This window comes from Rhinatrema bivittatum, chromosome 3 (assembly GCF_901001135.1).
Source record: "Rhinatrema bivittatum chromosome 3, aRhiBiv1.1, whole genome shotgun sequence".
NCBI lineage: Eukaryota > Metazoa > Chordata > Amphibia > Gymnophiona > Rhinatrematidae > Rhinatrema > Rhinatrema bivittatum.
The window spans coordinates 486,619,994-486,635,398 of NC_042617.1; the positions used below are offsets into that span (position 1 = coordinate 486,619,994).

Genomic DNA, 15,405 nt, shown 5'->3' on the forward strand with positions numbered 1-15,405 from the left:
AGCCTATCCTGACATGATCTAACCCACTCCTCTGGAATCCAACACCAAACAACCAGCTCTACAACCCCACCAAGAGATCTCATAACACCTTCAACAACGGTCCATACTATCTCAATAACGTTAGCTAGTATAACGATAATGTTAAGAAACTAAACAGCGTATGTTATTCAATATTATAATGTTATAATTGTTAAAGCACTACACAGATATAGTTTTTTACAATGTAAAGATAATGTGACCACTGTCACATTGTCAAAAAAGTTATCTTGTAAACCGATATGATTCCCACAGGTGAATGTCAGTATATAAAAATAAATAAATAAATTTGCCAGATCTGTGGGCATGCTCCTCCATGGATCTTTGTATTTGTCTTCTGGGTCTCTGGAGAGACAAGATGTGCATGAGAGGTAATCAGAAATTAACTAATCAATTATTGCATTTGGCGTGCCTCACAATAGCACAAATGTGGAAGCCAACCCCAACTGTATCATGTTGTGAAGGCAAAGTAACTGAATTAGCTATTATGGAACAGTTGATATATTCCTTACAGGATAAGCAGGATGTTTATGATGCAATCTGGAATATATTGGGTTTGGAGGCAGGGACTGGTTGCTGAGTAAGCTGTGGGGGTTGATTGCATACAGTATGTATGTTTTTTTTTCTAAGGTGTCACAACCTATGGAAAAAAATTCCAGTTTCCTGTAGGATCAATAATGGCTACCAGAACTCACTATTACCGCCCACAGAAATAACTGCATCCACACACACAGAGCACAGGTGATTCACACTCTCAGGGCAGGTCCTAGCTCTGTAAAATGCTAAAGCTAGCTAGCATTTCACCAAATTAATTGCTAGTATTCTTCCCAGTATGGGCAATAGTGTGTTTTGAAATGCATGTGAAAAGGAGTCTCTTGTGTTCTCAGGTGTGATCATCAAAGCATTACAGAAGAATGGGGAGTAGCTCCAGTGCTCAGTCTTATCATATCCCTGGTGGAAAAGGACCTCACACTGTTGGATGTACAGATTTAATGACAGGTCACAGCATTCAGGTATGAGACACACACAGTTCACAGATGATAATGCTTAAATTGTATTTACATTTTCTGGGGGGGGGGGAAGGGGAAATATTTCTTAGAAAAACCACAAGTATTGGACCATATGTTCTTATCTACCTAAAAATGTACTGCTGTGTAAAGAAAAAGCACTTTCCCCACACAAGAGTTCAAAGTCTGTTATAGCGATACCACAGAAAGTACCACACCCACCAAGCAGGAACAGAAAACATTTCTCTTCTGTTACAAACACTTAAACTCATGTGGGAGCTTTCTGTTCCAGCTTGATAAGTTTTGATATTTCTATAAGAGGTTTTGGGTTGGTTGGTTTATTCTGTTTTTTTAATATTATTTATTTATTTTTAACATATCCTAGTTCCTCAGGTTTGCACAGTCTCCAACCATATTACATGGGGCTCTGATCCCATGAGATCATAGTAAATGTCAGCAAAAGAAAACCCAAGTGCTCTGTCCAGTCTGCCCAGTGAGTGTTTTTTTTTGTTTTTTTTTTAATTGTTAGGATAACTGTTCTGTATAGGTTACCCTAATCAACACAAGTTACCCTCTTCTTCACCTCTGTCATTTATCCACTAGGAATCCTCTGTGCTTATTCCATGCCCTTTTGAATTTAATTACTCTTCTTTTCTTGCTACCTTTTACTGGGAGGATATTCCATGCATCCACCACACTTTCCGTGAAGAAATACTTCCTGACATTGGTCCTAACTCAGCTCCCTTGGAGCTTCATATTATGACCCCCCTTGTTCTACAGTTTTCTTTCGAAAAGATTTGTTTTCTGGATATTAAGACTTTTTTTTTTTTTAATACATGAAAAGTATTATCACATCACACCTGTCTTTCCTCTCCAGTGTGTACATATTTAGGTAAAGCCGTAGCCAGGAAATGTGGCATCTATGGCCAAGTGAAAAACTGGGCCCTCACCCATTGCATAAAACATGATACCACGAGTTGGGAGATTCTGTTCCAATGTTTGTACAGCAATGCCCATGGCGAGTGCAAGGGTATTAGGTGCCCTAGGAAAACTTTACAGCCTTGCATCCCCCACCCCATCACACCCTCCTCACACACAATTAAAAAGTATGCATTTATAACAGATTTTACATGAAAAAGAACATTCAAAGCACAGTCTTCTGAGGTAAAAATATCACTTACAATATGTATATTATATTTATATGCACTGCTGAGGTTCCAACCAGAAAACCTTGCTAAAAAGCAAGAGATATTTGGAACCTATATGGTATTAGGCCTACTGTAATGCATCCTGAGTATGGGCATGAACCCCAGAGAGCCACTCAAACAGCAACAACCCTCCCTATGAAAGTTAATAGTATAAATCAGTGGTTCTCAACCTTTCCCATCATGACACACCTGTCAGATCACGCTCACATGTGTAACACACTGCTCATTACAATTTATGATGGAAATTAAAAAAATAAAGGCTCAGTATTTTTATTAACAATGACACAAGGGAAAGATAAGTACTCTGAACAGAAATTGCATAAATAGTAAACATCCCATACCAAAACAGCACCAATTTCCAGCACTCAAACAGTAACCTTATCTAAGAAAAGGCAACCCTGCATGTATGTAAGTGTCTGAAAGCCTGTGTGTGTGTAAGCATGAAAAGACAGACAGCATGTGTGTAAATGTGTGATTAAGAGCCGATATAAGTGAGAAAAAAAGCATTTGTATATGTACGTGCTGAGAGCCTATGTTGAGAGAGGGAGCATGTGAGTGACAGAGGAGAAAGTTGCAAGCAAACCATCCCTCCTCCTGCTAATTCAAAACAATCTCAGGGCACCTGGATATCAAACATTCCCAGGTATGCAAAGCATTTATTTATCCTTATTTTCCATTATTTGGTCTTTGTGTCTGCTATTTTGAAATATTTTATTGGTATCTAGAAACTTTTGACATGAGTTTTTAATTATTGGATATTCCATTCATCCTTGATGACTTTAACCTCAATGTTGATGACCCCTCTAACTGTTATACTTCAAAACTCTTTTCTTTAACCTCTTCATTTGATCTCCGACTCTGCTCTACCACCTCTGCTCACCAGTATGGCCACTGCCTTGACCTAGTCTTTGCTTCCAGCTGCTATCTCTGACTTCGCCACCTCAGTTCTTCCAATCTCAGACCATCACCCAATAAATTTCACATTAAACAACTTTCCCTCCACAGATTCATCCAGTCACCACTTACACTTTAAGGAATCTCCAAGCTGTTGACCCTTGTATTTTTTCCACTGCTGTTTCATCTCTCCTTTCCTCCACAACTTTGTCAGAATCTGATGAAGCAATTTCTTCTTACACTATACCCTTTTCAGCCTTAGACACTCTTGCCCCTCCTCTTACCCGTTCTGTAAAGTGTACTAAACCCCAGCCTTGGCTTACTCCTAGAATTTGTTACCTATGTTCCTGTGCATGCTCTGCAGAACTTCTTTGGCTAAAATCCCATGCAAACTTTGTACACTTCAAATTCATGCTGGCCACTTTCCAGTACATTATTGCATTTGCCAAACAAGACTGCTATGTTCATCTTACAAATACTTATATCCAACCCTCGTTGTCTCTTTGCCACACTATTCCCTCACCTCCCTCCTTCCCTTCACTCTCTGCCCAGACTATGGCAGACCTACTTCCATTACAAGCTTCATAAAGTTAGTCTTAACTATGCCACCTTTACCTGCCTCTCCCCCACTTCTTTCGTTCACCCTTCCCCTAGCCTCTGCCACTCTCTCCTCTCCTGAAGTCACAGAGGAGGAAACTGCTCATCTTCTTTTTTTTTTTTTTTCCTCCAAACTCACTACTTGTTCCTCTGACCCTGTCCCCACCCAATTTCTCAGCTCCATCTCCACTGCAGTTATTCCTTCCATCTCTCGCATCCTCAAGCTATCACTCTCCACTGCTACTGTTCCTGCTGCCTTCAAACGTGCTGTAATCATACCACTCCTTAAAAAAAAAAACAAACCTTACTGGATCCTACCTGTCCTGCCATCTATTGTCCCATATCCCTTCTCCCTTTTTCCTCCAAACTACTTGAATGTGCTGTTCACTGCCGCTGTCTTGACTTTTTTACATCTCGAGCCATTCTTGATCCACTCCAATCTGGTTTTCGCCCTCTACATTCAACTGAAACAGCCCTTGCTGAAGTTTCCAACTACCTGTTTATGGCTAAAGCCAAAGGTTTTTACTCTGTCCTTTATCCTCCTTGACCTGTCTGCACTTTTGACACTGTTGATCACCACCTACTCCTTGATACTCTGTCCTCACTTGGATCTCAGGACTCTTTCCTGTCTCGGTTCTCTTCTTACCTCTCCCATCGCACTTTTAGCATTTCCTCTCTCTCCTTCTCTACGCATATCCGAAACTCTCCTAAAGTGTGCCATTTTTTTCTTTATAACATTGCCAAAATCAGTTCTTTCCTTTCTGAACTCATTACCAGAATCCTTCTCCATTCTCTCATCTCCTCCCATTTAGACTATTGCAACCTGCCCCTCACAGGTCTCCCGGCAAGCCATCTCTCTCCACTGTAATCTGTCCTAAATTCAGCTGCACGTCTTATCCTTTCCCAAAGTCGTTACACTCTCTTCTGAAGTCACTGCATTGGCTCCCTATCCACTCTCACATACGGTTCAAGCTCCTCTTTCTCAACCACAAATACCTTCACTTTGCAGCACCTCATTACCTCTTCTCTCTCTGCACCCCTCCTCATGCACTCTGCTCATCGGACAAGTCACTCCTATCTGTGCCCTTCTCCTCTCTGCTTGCCACCTGGCTGCGCCGTGTGCTTGGAATAGTCTTCCTGAACCAGTGCATCATGCTCCCTCTCTTACCGTGTTTAAATCCCATCTAAAGACCCACCTTTTTGAAGCTGCTTTTAAATCTTATGCCTAATTGTCTGCTTTTACTCTTTTTAACTCTGCTTTTTAACCATTGTCTTCCTTTATGAAATACCCAAGTCTCTTGTACTGTATGTTTGTCTTATTAGATTGGAAGCTGTATTGAGCAGGGACTGTCTTTTTGTATGTCTGTACAGTGCTGATTATGTTGTATAGTGCTATAGAAATGTTAAAGTAGTAGTAGTAGTTCCACCCAAACACTCTCTTCCATAAATGGAGTGATATCTACCCCACTCCCATCTGTGCTCTTACTAACCAGCAATGGTCCTTCCCCAAAATCTTCTTTAATGAACAGCAAAATATGTGCTTCTTTCAGCTTTTTCATCATCTTTTTCCACACGTCTCCTTTCAGTCTTATAATAGCACCTCTGGCCTTCCTCCTTTGTCTGATATATTTTGAAAAAAGTTTTGTCACCTTGCTTCACCTCTTTGGTGATCCTTTCTTTTATTCAAGCTTTTGCCATCTTGATTTCTTTTCTCATCTCTTTCAGCTTCACCAGGTATTCTTCCCTCTGTGCCTCTTTGTGTTCCTTTGTACTTTTTGACCGCTGATCTTTATGCCTTTATTTTTTTTTCAGCCACCTCCTTTGAGAATCATATCAGTTTCCTTTTCCTCTTACTTTTATTCATTTTCTTACCTAAAGATTTGTTGCCTTTGTTATAGGCACTTTTAATTTAGCCCACTGTTCCACTTCTCTCATATCTTCCCAGCCTTCTAGCTCCTCCTGAAGGTACTTGCTCATTTTTGCCAAAAGTCTGTATTTCTGAAATCCATGACTTTGACCTTCATGTGACTTCACTCCATCTTAGCTGCTATATCAAAACATACTGTCTTGATGATCACTTGTGCTCAGATGGGCATGTACCCAGACATTAGAGATACTATCTCTGTTTGTGAGCACCAGGCCCGGCAGTGCTTCTCCTCTCATGGGTTTAATCGCTATTTGTCTAAGCAGAGCCCCTTTAAAAGCATCCACAATCTCCTTACTACTTACAGATTCTGCAACAGGGATACTCCAGTCCACATCTGACAGATTAAAATATCCAAAGAACAACATTTCTCCCTTTATTTTTACCTTTTGGATGTCTTCGGCCAACTCTTTCTGTCTGATTTGGAGGCCTGTTTACCACACCAGTGTAAATGGAAACAGTCTATTTTTTTTTTTTTTATGACTGCTTACAGTGCTTCCTCCTTTCCACACACCTGTGCATTTCAGTTTCTAAGATATTGTTTTTGACATAAAAAGTTACTCTTCCTCCTTTTTTGCCCTCTCTTTCCTGACCAGGTTATAGGCTCTTTCCCATTCACGAGACTCACTGAATCATGTCTCCTTAATAGCAACAATATAAACATCATTGCTGTCAGGGGCCCTGGATATTCAAGGCAAGGGGATCTTATAGTAGAGCCACTGAGGCCTGCTGGCCCAGCCAGTCTTTGTGAGAGACTGGAACACTGGGTGTTGAGGGCAGTGGTGGCAGTGGCAGTACCCAAACAGGTGACACTCTTTTTCCTGTGTCAGTACAGAACCAGAGCCACTGCATGGTTGCAGAGGGTACCATGCTGCTGAAAGTGCTGTCTTTCGGATGAGAAATCAAATCCAGGTGCTGCCTGCTCTTTCCATAATAAAGATCCTTCGGCCATTTTTGCAAGCATAGGAATTAATACCAGGGTTGAGACTAAAATTCCATCATAGACTGTACACAGTTCAGTCCACTGAAATTCCCAATCCTGCAGAAAGAGCCAAATAAGACTTGGAAAAGACAAAGTCTGCCCAATTCTAGTGTGTGTGTGTGTGTGTGTATGTCTGAATATTACAAAGTACAATCTGTTAATTCAAAAGTAAATTTGATCCGATTTTAGAAGGAAGATATTGGCGGGTGTTATGATATAACGATAGTGCAAATTGTGTAATTCTGAGGCAAAGAATTAGAGCTTTGAGGGAGGCCAGTTTCCCTCCCTGTCTCTTTATATGCTGCATGCTATTTCCTTGCTTTGAATATTCATTTTGGTTTCTTAACCTCTTGCTTGCTGCTATGTTTCTTCTGTAAAACTGCCCTATTCCTAGCATTTCAGTTTGGTTTTAAGTAAATTAGTTGGTGGCTGGTGGGGGGGAGAGGCAAATTGAATCAGCCAAGCTAGTCCTTGCTGGTTTCTGAAGTACCATTGGCTATTGTGAAATCCAGGCTGGGGAAGAGATTTCGCTGAGAGCAAGACTGCCTTCTCTGTATGCTATTCCCATGCTTTGAATATTGCTTGCTACTATTTTTGGTTTATTTAAATATTTTGAGGGTGAAGAGCAATGTTCCCTCTAATTTTGTTGTGGGCTGTGTGTGGGAAGGTGAAATTTATACCAGTTTAATTTCCTTTCCTTTAGTCCTAACAGACCATTCTATACATGTGGGATGTGTACTCCAGCCAGCAGGTGGAGGCAGAGACAAACATTCATGTCTTATAAAGGTCTGGTGCTGCTTCAGCTCCTCAGTATATTATGCTGAAACTAGAAAACAATTAAGAGCCTTTGTTAGTTCTGGTTCACCAATTTATTTATTTATTTTACTTATTTAGATGTGTTATACCATCATTTCAAAATAAGATCACAATGGTTTACAAGATTGGCTTTCAGTTACTGGGACAACAATCCCATTCTGTTTCAATGTTCATATTCTAGGTCAATATAATAGTAACTACATTTTCTAGGTCATGTTTATACAGGAGGCACTGATGATAAGGCAGATCCTGCCTCTCTGGAGGATGGGGAAATTCCTCCGGGGTTAGAACCATATAGGACTATGTTGTGGTTTCTTTCATAAAGATAAATTGCCGGCCCTGATTTTCCAGACATTGAAAATGCTGGGAGTTCCTGGAGCAAATTCCAAGTCTGAGCCAAAGAAAAATTCAATGTTGGTGTCATTGCGAAAAGCCTCTTGTGTTTTTCCCATTATGGAGGGCATTCAAGAATTGATTGATCTTGAGTGAGACACCCCAGAGGCAAATTTTAAAGGGGGGTCAGACCTTGGAAGGCCTATACCTCCTGGATCCAGGGGCAAGAGAGCATCTGCATTTTCTGAAAGTGGATGCGCTTGTTTGTGCCATTCTAAATGGATAACTATCCCTGTGGAGGGAGAATCAGCCTTGAAGGATGTGCATGATAGGAGAATTGAGACATCCTTAAGCAAGCATTTGAAGCAGTGGCAATGACTTTGCAGATAGCTTCCTGTTCCCTGGTGGCTCGCTCTTGTGTGTTTCTATTTCAGGAGGTTGATGACTGTGGAGTGGCTTCCAGAGCAGTTTTGGAACCCACCACAACCTGCTTAGTAGAAGTGTGCTGTGATTTGGTCTGCACCTCTGCCAGAGGAGTGGCTTTGGTAACAGCAGGCAGATGTCAGTTATGGCTAAGGAATTGGTCTGCCGATGCGACCTCCAAAGCTAATCTTATGAAATTGCTTTTTAAAGGCTCGCTCTTGTTTGGGAGGGAGATGGAGAAGCTGGCCAGTAAGTGGGTCAAATCTCCACTTCCTCAGTTGCCAGAGGATAAGAAGCAGTTGGTATGAGGGGTCGTCTTAAAGGTTCCAAGTGTTTTCGTCCCTACAGAGGGATGACCTTTCAGAGGACTCTGCCTTTTGGCAGGTCTCAGTCCTTTTGTCTCAGACAGCCGAGGCGGGGGCTCAGTAATGCAACCTCCCAACCTTCCCATTGTAGGTTTGCTGACCCACCTCTGGGAACGGAGATAGGGGGATGTCTCTCTTTTATCAGAGATGGGTCGAGATCACATCGGATCAATGGGTCCTGGAAGTAACATAAGGATATGTGCTGGAATTTCACAGTGTTCCTCGGAACGTGTTCATGGTGTCTCCCTGCCACTCCACACAGAAGAAACAGGCGGTGGAGTGTTCACTGTCAAGGCTCCTCAGTCTGAGGGCTGTGGTTCCAGTACCCACATCTCAAGAAAACACAGGTCGATATTCCATTTATTTCATTGTGACCAAGGAGGAGGGCATCTTTTTGTCCCACCCTGGATCTCAAAGGGATCAACCATCATTTTTAGGTGACTCATTTTCGTCTGGAAACATTGCACTCAGTGATAATGGCCATACAGTCGGGAATTTCTGACTTCCTTGGATCTGTCAGAGGCTTACCTCTATATTCCTATCCGATTGGAGTACCAACATTTTCTGCATTTTGCAGTGTTGGGGTGCCATTATCAGTTTCGAGGACTGCCTTCTGGCTTCCAGAACTTTTTCCAGGATTATGTTGGTGGTGGCAGCAGAACAGAGAGAATGGAATACTTGTATACCTATATTTAGACAACTGGTTGATTCGGGCCAAACACTGGAAAACAGCTGTTTGGTAATCTTCAAGGTGATCACCCTGTTACAGGAGCTCAGTTGGGTGGTGAACCTAGCCAAGAGCAGTCTTCAGCCATCTCAGTCATTGCTTTTCAACTTGATGTAGGGCAAAGTTTTTCTGCCAGAAGCTTGTATTCAGAAGTTGGTGTCTCAAGTGCGTCTCTTGGTGAGCACTATACACTCGACAGTGTGGTCCTATGTATAGGTTCTTGGGTTTATGGCAGCAACCCTGGAAATGGTGCTGAGGACAAGGGAGCATATGTATCCACTTCAGCACTCCTTGCTGTTTCATTGGAACCCACAGTCTCAGGACTAGTCAATTCGGCTCCACCTGCCGCTGGAAGTCTGCTCTCACCTCCAGTGGTGGTTGCAAGCGGATCCTCTGAGAGAGGGAGTTTCCCTGGCATTGTAGGACTGGTTGATACTCACTACAGATGTGAGCCTCCTAGGTTGGAGAGCTCACTCTAAAGAACTAATGGCGCAAGGGTGCTAGAATTCAGAGGAGTCTCTCTGGAACATTAATCGGCTGGGAGCCTGGGTGGTCCAGCTGGCATGCTTGCAGTTCAGCAGCAGACTGCTGGGTCGAGTGATCCGAATAATGCTGGACAATGCAATGATGGTGGCTTACATCAATCAGCAGGGAGGAACCAAGAGCCAGCAGGTATCGCAGGAGGTAGACCAACTTATTGTATGGCAGAAATGCATCTTCAGGTGATTTCAGCATCGCACATTGCAGGAAAAGAGACAATGTAAGGGCAGACTTTCTCAACAGGGAGAATCTGGACCCAGGAGAATGGGTATTGTCGAACGAGGTGTTCCAGCTGTTAGTGGATCGCTGGTACCTTCTATTTTATAGACCTGCTGGAGAATTCTCATAATGCAAAAGTTCCTCTATTTCTTCAGTCAAGGAGAGATCCGAAGTCCTTGGGTATCGATGCTCTCATGCAGGTCTAGTCGGAAGACAAGCTGCTGTACGCCTTTGCCTGTGGTCCATGTTGGGCAGAATAGTTCAAAGGATCAAAGGCCACAGGGGTAAGGTTCTCCTGGTTGCACCGGATTGGCCCTGAAGACCATGGTATGCAGATCTATGAAGACTCCAGATAGAGCCCCCCCCCCCCTTTTTCTTCTGCTGCACAGGAATCTGTTGCAGCAGGGGTCTGTCCTTCATGAAGATCCAACTCTGTTTTGTCTTGTGGTATGGCCCTTGAGAGAGCTCACTTGTTGAAGCGTGGATATTCTGCCGTGATTGCCATTTTGGTACGAGCTGAAAAGTTCTCCACTTCCTTAGCCTATGTGCGGGTTTGGCGAGTGTTTGAAGCTTGGTTTGAGGATCGAGGTGTTCATCATCGTTCAGTTAAGATCCCGCTCATTTTGGAATTTTTGCAGGATGGATTAAATAAAGGGTTGGCCATTAATTCATTGGTATAGGTAGCAGCTCTTACCTTTTTCAGGGGCCTTATCGTCTCATCCTGATGTGGCCCGTTTCTTGAGGGGAGTGAAACATCTTCTTCGTCCCTTGTGGTTACCGGTTCCTTTGTGGAGTCTTAACCTGGTGTTGGATTTTTTGGCAGGCCCTATCAAGACCGCTGCGTAGCCTTTCCTCGTGGTTATTCACCTTGAAACAGTGTTTCTGGTGGCGATTTTTTTCTGCATGTTGAATTTCCAAGCTACAGCTCTTGTCTTGCCAAGAGCCATTCCTTTGAGTGACTTCAGGAGCGATACAGCTGCATTACTGTTCCTTCATTCTTGCCTAAAAGTGGTCTTGAATTTTTACTTGAATCAGTCCATTTCCTTGCCATCCTTGGATAAGGAAAGAGATGCAGAAGAATATCGCCTGTTGTGTCTCTTGGATGTCAAGAGATATTGTGAGGTATCTGGATTTTTCTAAACCTTTCCAAAAGACTTATTGCTTGTTTGTCGTTCATGGTAGAGGAAAACAGGTTGAACCAGCTTTGCAGGCTACAATAGATCACTGGATTAAGGAGGTGGTCACAGCCATGTATGTGGATGCTGAAAAGCCATTGCCTACTTGGGTTAGGGCTCATTTCACTAGTGTTCAGGCAATGTCATAGGCGGAGTTAGATTGTTGTCTCCTGTCGACAATTGCCAAGCTGCGACATGGTCCTCCTTACACACCTTTTACAGGTATTATCTGGATGTGCAGACCTGGGAGGACGCAGGCAGCCTCCCACCCTGTTCGGAAATAGCTTGGGTACATTCCACTGGTCCTGAATCCAACTATCCACATGTTAGGAAATGAGAAATTACTACTTACCTGATAATTTCATTTTCCTTAAGGTGGATAGATGGATTCAGCTTCCTGCCCTGGGCTGCTGAATGATTGTGCAATGGTTCTCCTGATGGCACCATGTTCCAGGGGTTTACTGGTAAGTGTTCATCCAGTCCCTAAACTAGTATAATACCTTCTTGCCTGAGTTCAGTGTGTCTTGTTGGTTAAGTATAGAAATGGTTGTCTGTTTTTAATCAGATTTTTGCTTGTCTGTCCACAGTTGCTTTTGAAGAGAATACTGGCAGGCTGATGTCACTGCAGGACTATATACACTGTGATGTAAGTTTGCTCCATCTCCATCTGCTGGTAGAAGTGCATAACCCACTGGTCCTGAATCTACCTATCTACAGTAAGGAAAAGGAAATTCGGGTAAGCAGTAATTTCTCAATAGCCTCCTTTCTGCAGAGGATAAAAGGAGAGGTGAATATCTGGCTTGCTTGCTTTAATATACGTACTCCTTCCTAATATAGTATATGAATGTTTTATTTGAAGCTGCTTAGCCCTTGGAATAATACAGCCTAAACATTTTCTAAATAAATAACTGATTTATAAGTATACTGTACCTACAAGGCTCTATCTATATATAAGTACATATCTCTATAATGAACACCCCCCCCCCCCCCACACACACACACACACACATTTATAATTTAAGACAAGGTATACAACCTTCTAACTACAAAACCTGGTAAGAGCTGGCATAAGAAGGGCACTAGAACTTGTAATTCACAATCAGGTTTCAGGATTGTAACTGGCTGCTCCGCATTTGCGTCCAATCAAGGGGGATTACTAGAGCACAAGGGAAATAATCAGCCAGCTGCACAGCCTGCTCATTAGAGTTTCTTGCCTGCCTGTTAGAGAGACACCTTCAAGAATTTTCTCCTAGCTGAGAACTTTGTTACTCCAATTACTGAGCATCGCTACCTTTCCCTGAAGGCCGCTCGCACAGTTAAAAGGGTATGATAGCCCAAGCAAAACATGCCAACATTTTCTCATTCATTTGATGACATGTTGATTTCCTCAGCTTTATCTGTGGTGCCTTCTTTTTCTTCAATTCCTGTTCCTTCCAGGGATAAATTAGGTTCTATGTCTCCTGTCTTGGGAGCCCACTCAACCAGGGAAATCAGCGCTGTCTTGCTGATACCTTGGGAGTTTATTTTTATATGCCGACGCATGCTGTTGCAGCACCAGCCAACATGTGCACATCTGCTGAGGCAGAGATGCATGGAGGAGCTGAAGCAGCACTGGATCTTTTTTAGAGAGTGAAGTCAATGCTTGAATTTTTGTCTCGGACTCCATCTGATGGCCGGAGGACGCATCCCACATATATGGACTGGTCTGTAGAATGTGAAGGGGAAAAAAAATATTTGTACACTACATTGCACATGAATGTGTACACCATGTTTTTTGAAACACCATTCTGTTTTCCTGTGCGTTCATTTCATGGTCTGCGTGCTCACAGACAGCTTACAGGAAGCATCGATGAAGGGTAACATTTCCAAAAAAACAGCGTGTATTTAGTACATAGACTCTATAATGTTATATGGTATCATTTCATACCTCTTACATTTTTGAGTTGGGAAGGTATTACTTATTTATTTATTTGGTTTTATATACCGTCACTAAGACAAGCCATCGTAAGGATACCAAGCTTTAATTTTCTCTATATAATTATAAATATATCTCCTATGGTTTATAAAATCATATGTATAATTTTAAAAACAACAAAGCTGTACCACCTACCTACCAGCGTCCTCGAGAAAAGGGCAAATAATTGATGGTGTAAGAAAGAGAAGATAAGCAGAAAGCCTAACTATGATGTAATCACTTATGCCACAGATAATCTGGGTAATAAGAGATCAGCTTTAGTGGAGAGGTAAGTATCAAAATCTCAAGTAAACATAAAAGCTGTTTTCTTCATGGTCGAAGATCCATGGGAACACTTCTACTATTATATGTATTTCCTGAGATTCTTGTACAGAATTACAATGAAGCTAACCACAGATTGGAATCAAAGCTCATCACATGACTCTAGATCACTGGTTTTCAAAACTTTATTATAGACTTATTGTGTACCATTCCTGCTTTCAGTATGATAAGATACATTGTTGCTTTTCATTAGAATATTTACTTTTAATTCAGTAGCAATAAAAGTGTGTCCTCTTCAACATCCCAACAGGGGAGCTTCTTGCGTCTGTTCTATCCGTGTCTGGATGGTACCTCTAATGAAGAGCCTGCGTGGATTCCAAGGAGAGAATACTATTTGGGTCTTGCTGACAATCTAAACATGAACCGAACTATAACGGATAGATTTTTTGGCTATTATTATGGTGAGATTTTTCAGTTTTTCTACTTTATTTATTTATTTATTTATTTATTTCGAGGCTTTTTTATACCGAAGTATAGCGGGATGCCTTCACTCCGGTTTACAGGATAAACAACTTATACATAGTGGTGACCAATTGGTAACTTATACAAATATGGATATAACATCTTATATAACTTAAATAACTTGGTAAACAGGTTGGTGACAAAACAGTCACTGGGGCACTCTAGCAGGGAGCTGAGATAGGGTGGGGGGGGCTAGGGGGAATCAGCTGAGGCGGGCTGGATAGAGGGCTGTGTAGCAAAAATTGAAGAACAAATGATCTCTAATTTAGTACATGGCATTGGTTGCACATTTTATCCCTTGGGTGTAAATAAGGTGTTCAGCACCAGAAATGATCCAATGCCACCACCAGCTCTACTCCTTTTCAGCAGGGAACCCAGAATTTATTTTCATTACCAGCTCTACTCCACTTCTTTGAGTACCGAACAAAGGTGGCAGAAAGCTTTGCTTGGTTCTTCTGCCAGAAATTAAGCAGACACAAAAAGAGGTTGAATTAGCATAAGTTTGAAACTTGTGAGTTTTAATGCTAATCATCAAGGCCAGGGTTAAAGCCTTGACGAATGGCACTGCTGCTCATAAATTTCAAACTTGTGCTAATCCAAACTCTTCTGCACGTGTTCTTTGCTCTGCACTGTCTGCTTCAGTTTAACCCCTTCCCCTTCTGTTCCCTGTGGAACCGGAAGGAAAGGGCAAATTTAGGGAACAGAGAGGCTGTTCTCTGCTCCGTCTGCTCCAGACTTAACCCCTCTTCTCCCCTTTCCTGCAGGCTGCCTGAAGGGGAGGAGCTGGAGCAGAACACCCCTGCTACTTTGCATCTTAAGTCCTGAGAAGAAGTGGTGGAACTGTGCTCCAGGCTTCCCCCCACATATTAAGCCCTGCTAATAATAGTTATAATATTTTGACTGCACGGTTAGGTAGTGTAGAGTGTATCACACCATGGTGAACGTTTTATTGACGTGAAATATCTGACTAGGCATCATATACCTTTTTTCAGTTGAAAACTTGCCATTAGCTATATCCACATACTAGGAGAAAGCGTTAATCTATCAATTCTGAGCCAATTGTCATGTTTAGGATCCAGAAAACATGTTTTTTGTCTAATTATTGCAGAATGGGGATGCACAGAATTGTTTAATTTTTTTTTTGTCCGTTTTTCCCCTGGATTACTATGTAAACAGCTGTTGAGCAATTAAAAAGCTGGACTTGAAAGACCAGAGGGCCGCCTTTAATTTAACATACTCTGAAAGATGGTGTTTGGTATTTATTATAGCATTACTCCTGTGGGGGAGAGAAAGCAACTATTTTAGTCAGCAGTTAGTTTATTTATCAAAATACTACATTTGTTTCTGACTAGTATTTAATTCCTGATATGAAATGTGTTACCATTTTTGATAGTGCCTCCT

The 15,405-nt window shown here is 42.0% G+C and overlaps 1 protein-coding gene across 1 annotated transcript in view; it reads left to right on the forward strand.

The window, feature by feature from the left end:
• PLA2G7 (phospholipase A2 group VII) overlaps positions 1-15,405 on the forward strand; it is a 121,321-nt gene that overhangs the window by 23,116 nt on the left and 82,800 nt on the right. Inside the window, exons 2-3 of the mRNA XM_029596058.1 lie at positions 924-1,049; positions 13,793-13,943. Coding sequence (XP_029451918.1) covers positions 951-1,049; positions 13,793-13,943 — 250 coding nt within the window. The 5' untranslated portion in view covers positions 924-950. The remainder of the gene's footprint in view (positions 1-923; positions 1,050-13,792; positions 13,944-15,405) is intronic.